At 39.4% G+C, this 10,213-nt stretch overlaps 3 protein-coding genes across 4 annotated transcripts; 1 reads left to right on the top strand and 2 right to left on the bottom strand.

The window, feature by feature from the left end:
* Positions 1-137: 137 nt before the first annotated feature.
* Positions 138-1,437, bottom strand: LOC108102967 (nucleoside diphosphate kinase 6). The gene is made up of 2 exons (XM_017208268.2): positions 1,149-1,437; positions 138-902 (listed from the first exon to the last, which is right to left on the bottom strand). The coding sequence occupies exons 1-2, from the start codon at positions 1,346-1,348 to the stop codon at positions 650-652; spliced, it is 453 nt and encodes a 150-aa protein (XP_017063757.1). The 5' UTR covers positions 1,349-1,437; the 3' UTR covers positions 138-649.
* A 269-nt stretch (positions 1,438-1,706) lies between these two features.
* LOC108102966 (probable 28S ribosomal protein S25, mitochondrial) lies at positions 1,707-3,130 on the top strand. Its single transcript, XM_017208267.1, has 3 exons — positions 1,707-1,944; positions 1,999-2,193; positions 2,896-3,130. The coding sequence occupies exons 1-3, from the start codon at positions 1,808-1,810 to the stop codon at positions 3,065-3,067; spliced, it is 504 nt and encodes a 167-aa protein (XP_017063756.1). The 5' UTR covers positions 1,707-1,807; the 3' UTR covers positions 3,068-3,130.
* On the bottom strand, positions 3,081-4,468 carry LOC108102965 (probable RNA-binding protein 18). 2 transcript variants are annotated; one of them, XM_017208265.1, is made up of 5 exons: positions 4,428-4,468; positions 4,247-4,359; positions 4,055-4,175; positions 3,618-3,710; positions 3,081-3,523 (listed from the first exon to the last, which is right to left on the bottom strand). In XM_017208265.1, exons 1-5 carry the CDS (start codon positions 4,437-4,439, stop codon positions 3,239-3,241), a joined length of 624 nt encoding a protein of 207 aa, XP_017063754.1. In that variant the 5' UTR covers positions 4,440-4,468; the 3' UTR covers positions 3,081-3,238. The 2 variants fall into 2 exon arrangements, with proteins under 2 accessions (XP_017063754.1, XP_017063755.1); XM_017208266.1 differs by lacking the exon at positions 4,428-4,468 and having other exon boundaries at positions 4,055-4,129; positions 4,247-4,334.
* Between the last annotated feature and the right edge of the window lie 5,745 nt (positions 4,469-10,213).

Genomic DNA, 10,213 nt, shown 5'->3' with positions numbered 1-10,213 from the left:
TTATATCAGATTCTTAAACTCAATTTCGCTAGAAAATTATAACCAAAGATAGGATGGAATTATTTCCTCACTAACAAAGCAGAGATTTGTGGTATATACATTTTTTTTAATTTAACATATTCAATAACAGGCTGCAGTTTAATCTATAAAATTAAGAATTGGCTTAGCCATTTATTGCTTAATATAAACTGCTCAACAGTAGTTAATGCTTTTTAAAATGCTTATTTTATTCCATTTTTTCTACCTCTACAAGCAAATAACTTTTGATTAACTCTTTCGGTAGGCATTCTGGATTATTGTCCTGATTTTAGACCTTTATACCTAAGCAGTTCTTTATACTAATTTATTTAATGCAATGTTTTCTGACATTATTTTTTTATATTTTGTCTTCTTTGGTCTTGAGGTATCAACATGGATTGCATATAAGAAAAGCTTCTAATGTCTCTTTAACATGTTCCCTTTTACTAATTATGGCAGCTCAGATCCTAAAGCCTTTAAGAAAACCATAAAGCTAGCCAATCAGGGCATATTTAGTTACTCCTTTTTAACAACCTTGTAAGGATTTTTCTTGTATCTTATAGAATTCTCCAGTATCCAGAAGAAAATGCTTCTTTATCTGACTTTTTCAAGGATCGAATTTAATCCCCAGCTACGCCTCCTTCTTCGCCTGTTGGTTCCTTATACCAACGTCAAACTCCGGAAACAAGATACTGATCTCACGTAGCGCAGATGCCTCACTATCTGATCCATGGCAGGCATTACGGGTATCGGATAGACCGTACAACGCTCGGATGCAATCGGGTTCACTATAAACGGCACGGAACACCTTGGTGGGACCTAAGAGACTTCGCCACTTCTGGATGCAGGCTTCGGACTGGAGGATCAGCGCATAGCAGGGACCACTGGGGGAGATTTTTATGTATTTTTTTAGATCATTTATGATTTTTTTTAATATATTGTAATATTATTTAAGGCAATGCAAGAATTTGGCCGGCATATCTTTGGCGGGATTTTGTTACAGCTAAAAGCTTGCTATAAGATCCCTTACATGACAAAGTTTAGAAATTGCCGCGATTATTGATATTATACAAAGATATTGCTATCTAATATCTGTGTACATAACTCCAAGTCACTAGGTTCCCACCAACCTGTTCATAAAGCTGGTAAGTCGGTGGTAGAAGAATTTTCCCTGGTGCTCCGCATAGAACCGCTCCGAAAGTTCTTTTGTTACGCAAACCTCCTTCTGGTCGAGGACCGTAAAGTTCTTAGATATCAGGGCCCGGATTTGTTGCATCGCATAGGTATTCCTTAGCACGTGCGGCTTTATCAATGCCAGTGTTATTTCCATTTCTTAATTTCAAAAACTTCAATTGCAAATTAAAGTTTAAAAGGTAAACAGCGTAGCTGCCAGTGCTGTTCGATTTATCGATATGCGATAGAGGGAAAATAATCGAAGCCGGAGGTCTCCACTGGTACACAATCGAAAATTATATTAGGTTTCACTTTTATTATTTAAGGTTCTTTATCTTCAGTGTTTTTTCCACAATTGAAAGTCCAACCATAGACATTTAAAATGTGTAAAAGGAAGTATATATATATTTCTATAAGTGGAAAGTACGGTGGAAACATTCTCACATTCCTATCGATGGTACTGCGGAAATATTCTCAAATTCCTATCGATAGTACGGCTTCCCATTCCCGGCATGTGGTGACACTGCTCCATCAGCTGTTTTGCATTACACAAGCAACCGCTTGTTAATAAGATTTACTTTTATTTTCCGAAAGTTATTTGAATTAAAACTCCGCCATGCCTTTCATGAAGGGCCGTGAGCCCATCCGCCGTACCCTGAACTATCTGAATGCCGGCAAGCTGGTACTAAAAGACAAAGTGCGCATATTTAGCGTAAACTACAACACATTTGGTGATCATCACGCGGGAGCGAGGTGAGTTATGGGATATATTCCATTGATATCTAGTTATAACTCACATTCCCACAGAGACTTTGTGTTCTGGAACATCCCACAGATCCAGTTCAAGAATCCCGAAGTGCAGGTGATCACCCTGAAGAACATGACGCCTTCGCCTTTCGTCCGCTGCTATTTCGATGATGGACGTGACATGCTGATAGATGTCGATGGCAAGAAACGGGACGACATCATCGAGCATCTTATCCAGGTGGTGGGCAAGACCCGGTGAGTATTTATCCCAAGATTTTAGTCATTAGTTCCACGTTTTTCATTGTTTGATAGTCGGTGTTTGTTAGTTTATTGATTTATAAAGTACAAAATGTTATCTCGAGAATTCTCCTTCTGTCAATCCTGAACTTTAACAATGCTAGCTCCAAAGTCCTTGAAACCTTACGATATTGTCGGATTGCATTAACTAATCCAAGATTATGTGTTTTTGACAAACTTGTGCGTTGATAATTGCTAGAATCTATGCCTTTTTGTTGATTACAACAAGCGTTAATTATTGTTAAAAAGGCTTTATATTTGTTAGTTTTTGTATTGTTACAAATTAGTCCGAACATGGATGGCCATGTTTATGTTGTAAAAACGTGAAATTGTATCATTTACATTTGGTTCTAGGTAGTTACATGGCTTCAGATTGTATATATCGAGGATTATATATATATTTCAAATATGTTCCAAGTGGCCTTTGTAGGAGTCTAGTGTTGTTAGTTTGATAAAGTCCTATTTAATATCTACTACTTATAAAGGGGAGAAATTTGATCGATATGATCTGTTGTTCATTCCAAACACGAATATTCTATAGTTTCTCCCTGATACTACTGGGTTTACTACTAAAAGGCTTTGTTCACTCTGTACTTTGGCATGGAATATTCAAATATGTTTATGTTCTTCTAATTAACAAAAAACATTTCCCATTTCCAGCGAACAATTGGATGCGGAGGCGCGCCTCAAGGAGAGTAAGGATAACCCTGCAAATTTTGGTTACGGATGCGACAGGCACTGCATCTGCGAGATTCCCGGCCAGGTTTCTTGTCCCGGAACGTTCCCGCTGCCCGAGCATATGCGTGGCAAGTTCATATTCGCACCCAAATAGATGTCCGCCTTGATTCTAATTGTTCCTTTTCTCTTTTTTTTAATAAATTAATTGTAAAAATTACACCTGCACAAGGCTCGTCTGCTGAGGTAGCGCCCTAAGTACTAAAGATGTTTGTTTACAGGCTAAATGGGTGAGACGGTGGCGAAGTCGAATTCGGAGTCTAAGAGGCTAGCGCCGCTTGGGTCGCTGCTGTCGATGATATGGAGCCGAGGACTTGCCGTAGCGCTGCAATCCGTCCCGATCCTTATTGAACTGATAGCGCTGAATGAAAGGCACATTGGCCTCACCTCTGCCGCCATTATTCAGCTCAAGATTGTCGTCCGTCTGACGTTCTAGCACTTTCAGTTTGGCCTCAATGGCACGTATGGCTTCAGTTTTGCTGATCTTCTCCTCGCGTTTTCCGGTTCCTAAGGCTGGTATCTCAAGGCGTGGCTTTGGCTTTTGCAAATCATCCTGCATCATAAACGTCGAGATGTTTGTTTAGATTGATAAGCAGTAAAGAGAGATTCCTTGGGGACAAAGAATCGAAATCTTTGGTTTTTCTTACATATTTTATGTTTTTGGCCAAACGAACGGCTATTGAGCGATTTCCCACACTGGTTCCATCTAGCTTCAGCAATGCATTGGTGGCTCCTTCGTTCTGAAGGGGATGGAGATGGGTTAGCTGGTTGGAAAAAAGTGCTAGAGGAAGGTTGTCAAAGTCGTAGGAGCAGTTCTGGTCTAAATTTATGCATTTCTCTTTCCTTTAAAGCCAATTATTGGTATATCTCTATACAATGATGTACATATATAGATGATTCATAGTATAGACACTTTGGAATACCAAAAATAAATGCGATGTAAGGGGTTCTTAAGTCACCCACTTATTGCCTCTTCAAGCAACAGAAGACCAAATAGTACAAGAACTATGACATTTCACTCCTGGTTATGCAACTCCTGCACCTTATACAACCAATCCTAACAAGCAATAACCATTGTACCAACCTGAGCGAAGGTAACGAAAGCGTAGCCGCGGGATTGTCCCACCATGGGACCGCCCTTGTGGAACAGCATGTCAAACTTCTCGATGGCGCCGCATTTTTGCATCAGTTTGAGGAGTTGAAACCGATAATGGGTAATGCAAAAAGGACTATTAGCACCTTTGGATTTCACGGCATTTTTCCGACCACAACTTACTCGGTTATCCGTGAGTCCAGATTTCCTACCCAAATGCGTCGCGTCTCCTCAGAGTTGCTGCCCACATCACCATTGCTGCTACTGCCACTGCCCCCTGACCCACTCGATCCGGCCTGTAAGAACATTTTTGGTCACTTACAAGGATCGCAAGATTGGTTTTTCTTTAACAAATTTTACGCACAGGGCTTGTCATTTTGTTTGCCAAAATAAACTAGGGATGGGCAAAGACTGCAAGAGTATTCATATCGATAGATCATCCAAGCCAAGCTGGTATACCATCCACATTTAGCGGGTTTCTTCACCCGCTGATTAGCAGGGACACATAGTCCGCGGTATTTTCAAATTTTTTTTAATTTGATGAAGTTCTCGTTTTTAAATGTTTTAAACTTAATACAAGTTTGTTTGGACTTTAAGAAATTTATATATTTATATATATATATATTTATTTATTCTCAATATCCAGCCTTAAAACTGCTTTTGGTTTCTTGTTAAAGCATTCTTGTTAAATTTCAGTTCATAGAATGGTTGAGCAATTCCAATTTCCTAAGCCGACATCTGATTTTTAAATTTATTCTCCAGCGTAAAGGGAGCGCTCCAGCCATGACAAAACGGACTCAAGCGTCTCAAAAACGAGATGACAAACAGGGAGAAATGTGGGCAAAACCCCTTGAAATATGCAACAGCCGTCCTCGGGACAGGATGGAAATAACTTGATGGGGACTCATGTAGACACTGCTAATGCGCATTGTATGCGATAAGTTCCAGACCCCTTTCACCCTTCAGCACTTTTTAACCGCCCTTTTCCACGTCCCCAAGGACAACTTCCGACGTCTTCATTTCTGGACAGCGAATGGATGTGACTGCAAAAATGCAAGATATTTTTATGGCAAGCTTGGGCATGAAGTGTGCAGGAATCTCTGTAGTCCTTATATGGCTTATGCGAATATTTTCCAAGGAAATCATGATGATGAGTTGGTCTTTTTTAAGAAATTAAAATCCCTGTAATTAAGTCAGGATAGAAGTATTAATAACATTCCTCACTTTGGAATATTTTCTTTAAAATCTGTTCGTTCCTTTTGGCTCTAAATGCTATTTTTTGGACCGTTTCCCATATCTTCATTCCTGTCTCCACAAATTACCATCGTTTAGCTGAAGCACCACTAACAAGCAGTAGGAGAGATGAGTGGAAAAGGGGAAAGGTCCTGTGGATGAGGTCCTGGTTCTGGCAATGCAGATGAGTTAGAGCGAGCAATGATAAAAAACTGGCGCTTGATCTTTGTCCCAGCATCCAGCAGCCAGCAGCCAGCATCCAGCATTTATTTAAATAATTCACCGAGACGCCGGGTTCCACGATGCATATCGAGTTTGTCCAGCCAGGACGCACTCGCATGCATATGTAAGGAGTTTTCGCTGACAGAGGTCAGAGTGGAGTTAAGGGTGGACACTGAAAGAAATATTTCAGAGCAGCTCAAGTAAATTTGTGAGCTCTTTTCGTTTTTAACTTTTGGTAACATATTTTTGGTAAAATATTTTAGATAAATCCCAATCAAACTCTGTAACTTAGTAAATCCTTTCTGGTTTTTTTCTTCAGTGCATCTCAAAAATGCATTTTAGTATGCAAGCTGCAATTTCTATATCCTGCATCCTGCCATTTTGCCTTCACTTTCTGCACTCCTTATATAGTACGTACGTACGTACGTATGTATGCCGATTTTTTATGGCCAAGAGCTGGGAGCAACATGTTGGTCATTTTCTGCATACGTAATTCTTCTAGCAAATCACTTGATGGCGCCAAAATGGCAATTTAGTGGGTGCAGGTCATACGAATTACCCTCGAGACTCGCACTCGAGACTTTAAGTTCTTGATTCCGTTCTTAGGTCCTTAACGGAATGGAAAATCTTAGTAGGTTGTTAGAAAACTAGTTCTGTTCTAGTACAGCTTCTAAAAGAACAAATCAGGGCGAGTCAAAGGCCTTTAAAAATCGATTTATTAAACTAATTTTGCCATGGGTTTATCTGAAAAAAGCTTATAATATTTAACTATATTTTTCCTACTTATTTATTATAGTTTTTTAGCAACTGTCTTAGCTTAAACTAGCAGCTTCCAATTATGGATTTCATAATTTCCTTCCAGGAAAATTCCCAACGAAATGAATATCCGTTGAGGGCAGAGACTTGCTGCTGTTTCATTTTGTTTTTATTTCTTTTTCTTTTTTTTTTGTGCTATTTTATACATATGTCCCCACTTATCCTTTGCCACGCCCTCGCTCTTTACAGACCTCCCCACACCCTTTACCGCCCACACAACTCACAGTCTTTTAACCATTTTGCCGTACGTTCAACGCGCCGGCGGCAAATTGCAAAATGGACACCATTTCTTTTTCTTTTTTTCGTTAGTTCTTCTTACTTTCTTTTTTTGGGAACATCGTTTTCTCTTTCTAGTTCATAAATATAACTGCTTTTATAAATGCACTCATACTAGTACAGGACTGCACTGAGGAAAACCAAGGGAGACTAACTAAGGAGAATGTCAAGGAATGTTCCCAAACGTCTTAAGAAAATCAGAAGATAGTTCCCTGCTTTTCCCTATAAATACCCCAACAAAACTACCATATAAACTCCCAAAAATTAATCTAATTTCTCACCGTGCTTACAGTTTAGATATGCTGATATGGGCGAAGGAGGCGTTGCTACGGGGGCCGGGGGGACAAGGGGGATTTGAGTGGGGGTGACACGCATGCAAAACTTTGTATAGGAAGCAAACCAGTTCAAGTGCTTGGAAAAGTAAAGTCGTCTGGTGACTTAAGTTGTTATAAAAATGCAAATTTTTTACAGCTTTTGCCATTTCCTAGAGCAACATTCACGATGAAAATGGTCGAGGGGGAGGGGGGCGGATATGTATATATTTATATATGTTAGGATATGTACATATATACAGTTTGCATGCCTCTTGCCATGTACGATAACTACATGAAATGGTTGTAATGATTTTGTCATGACTTCTGTTTGTGGGTTATATAAACTAGGCTGGAAAATCAACAACAAAGGGGAGTAAGAAGAGGAGCCACACAGGACGACCCCCAGCAGTGGGGGTGCCAGCAGCAAGAGCTGCAAAATCTGCAAAGGCCGGACATTCTAAGTAGCTGTGTGTGGTGGTCAGAAACTGCGACTGACAATCGAATCCCAAACAAGGGAATAGTGCTGGGTAAGGTACTTCGTACTTGGAATTAGTTATAGCTACTAAGGGTAGTACTAGTATTAAAAAGAGCCACAAAATGTGGTTTAATATGTCTTATATAAGTCAAGGTAAGTGATATTACCTCAACTTCTTTTATAGATCTTTTATAAAGAAAGAACCTTAAAGATTTCTTCCTTAGAAAGTAATCCTTATCTTTCCGATTTGTATGCTAAGAGAGAGGCTATATAAAGAATAAATTCCTTTAAATAATTACCCAATTCAATCTAAAATGATTTCGAACATCACTGGCCCAGCAGCAGCAGCTACTTGACCTGAGCTGAAGAGGGGCCGGATTTTATTGAAAGCCTCAAAATTATGGTCACGTCTTCAGTCGAAGTCTGCTCTTGGCACTCGGCACTTGATGGCACCGACTATAAATATATATATATAATATTATATATTTGTATCTGACAGATGACCCCCTGCGGGCACATTTTGAGTATGTTTAGTGATTTGACTTGTGGCTTCTTAATGCAGTTACCAACCGCAGTTAACGTGACATTTCCAGACAATCACCTATCTTATAAAGATAAAGTAAAAACTATAAGAAAAACTTCCAACTTAACTCCCTTTTAACTTATTTATTTAAGACCAAGACTTAACACAGTCCTCAAAAGTTAACCCACGAGAATCCCAGAAGCATGAAGATAGAAGTGCAACCTCTCCCAGAAACCGGAAGAGAGAACAGGGAATAAGGATGTTTGCCCCTCCCCGCAGAAGGTCCTGGCAATGCCCTAGTAGCCCGGCTGATGTACGAGAGCATTATACGATAAATGTGCATTTTTGTGAGTTATTCAAATTATGTATGCGCATCGGTGTGTATCTATCTTGGCCTGCTCCTGCTCCGGCTCCTGCTCCTGCTGCCTCATCCCTTACCCATCGTCCTGTTGTACGGTTCATTTGTGCAAGGCTTGGGCAATTTATGACAGCGTCTAGGATCAGGACATGGAAATATGAAGGCAATAAAATGCCTCAGCCAAAAACTCTGGAACGTGAATGAAAAGATGAAGGAGATGCCGCTTGCAGCTTGCAGCTAGCAGCCGACTGCAGCCTGCAGGGACAAACGAACGAAGGCTGAAGTAGCCAGAGCCCAGCCAGCCTGTCCTTATCGTTCTGTATCCTGGCAAAGTGTTGCAATGCCCATAGAGAATGCCAAGGTGCTAGGTGCTAGGTGCTGGCTATCCCAAAGGATGTGTCATGCAAATTAGTTAACAAACAATTGAATGCCGGCAACGACAGACACAGAAACACGTTCTGATGTCTGAAATTTACTAAAAATGATTCTCAAGAAAATTCCAACAACATTTAAGCAGAAAGAAATGAATTTTAATAATATTTATAAATCAATATGAATGTCAACATTTTTGGGAAATTGTTTACGAAAGGTTCTGACGGAACTGCGAAGTCTATAAAAAAGGTTTTGCTAAAAGATGAAGTTGTCTGGTTAATAGTTTTTAAGTGATATTTCAAGGCTGTCAAGCAGCGTAGATGAAAAGTACATTTTTAGCTTAAAGAATTTCGATTTAAAGACATTTCCCTCCCTTCAATCTGCAATCCAAAACGCATTTCGCTTTCATTTGTTTAGCTTTTAAATATCCATGAAACTAGTTCAAAGCTCATAATTGCTTTTCAATCAAATTGAAATCATTTTCCAATACTCTGGCCAACCATTTAAATATCATCCGTTATTGGTTACAAAATAATAATAAAAGCTTTGGCCATAACAGCCAGTGTAATTAGTTAATTATGGCTCGAAAGCCTGGTTATGAAACCAAATGGTTAAGGCTTAAGAGGGCCATATGGCTTCTTATCTTTATACGAGTATATATATGAATATATATAGCATATATTTGTATAGCATGAGTAGTATATTGCTCTGGAGGAATGCCAAAGGTGTCAACTGTCTCGAGATGTCATGCAAATTAGTTAAGCTGAGAGAGATGCCGACAGATTTTGATTTTAATTAAAACTTATTCGAGGAATGCCAGCAGCAAGTGCAACAGGAATCTTTAACAATAATAAGGCATGACGAGTGTTGCATAAATTTATCCAGCACATAATGCACTCCTTCTTCTTGCTCTGTGGGTGGGTGGGTATCTGTGTGTAAATGTATCTCTGTGCAAGTGCATCTGTATCTGTATCTGTAAATGTATCTGCGAATCAGTGGATGGAGGGTTTTATCCCCACCCTACCCACCATACATATACATGAAAACTAACGGTTACAAAACCCCATATAACAAATTACATTCTGCCGACGTTGGGTGCGAAAGAGATGGGTGGTGGGAAGTGGGTGCGAGTGAGAGAGCTGCTTTGATTATGTGAACCTTGGCGAAATGACTTCTCTGCTCGCTCATCTTCAGTCGCATTTCTTTGACGGCGACGTCTTCAGCTTTTGGGGCGGCAATAAAAAGCACAACATAAATGTAAGAGCCACCATTTCGACGGTTGATTTTTAAGTTTCGGAATTGATCGACATGGAGATACCTAGGAGTTACGTGTTTTTAGGGGGGTTTTAAGGAGATTAAAAAGGAGTTTTTAAGGGGTCTTTATATGGCTTCTAAGAACTTCCTTTAACTTAATAGTTTTTACTTCATCTAAGCAGATAAATTAGTGCTCAGAACGTTCATAAAAACTTTTTTTAACCATTAACATCTCTTTCATAACCAATATTTACGAAAGTAACTTAGATTTATACTTCAGATTATTATAGATTTATATAAAACTTAG

The sequence above is a fragment of the Drosophila eugracilis genome, unplaced genomic scaffold (genome assembly GCF_018153835.1).
Source record: "Drosophila eugracilis isolate 14026-0451.02 unplaced genomic scaffold, ASM1815383v1 contig_124, whole genome shotgun sequence".
Taxonomy (NCBI): domain Eukaryota; kingdom Metazoa; phylum Arthropoda; class Insecta; order Diptera; family Drosophilidae; genus Drosophila; species Drosophila eugracilis.
Note: the sequence above shows the minus strand (reverse complement) of the source record. Positions and strands in the feature narration are given on the sequence as shown.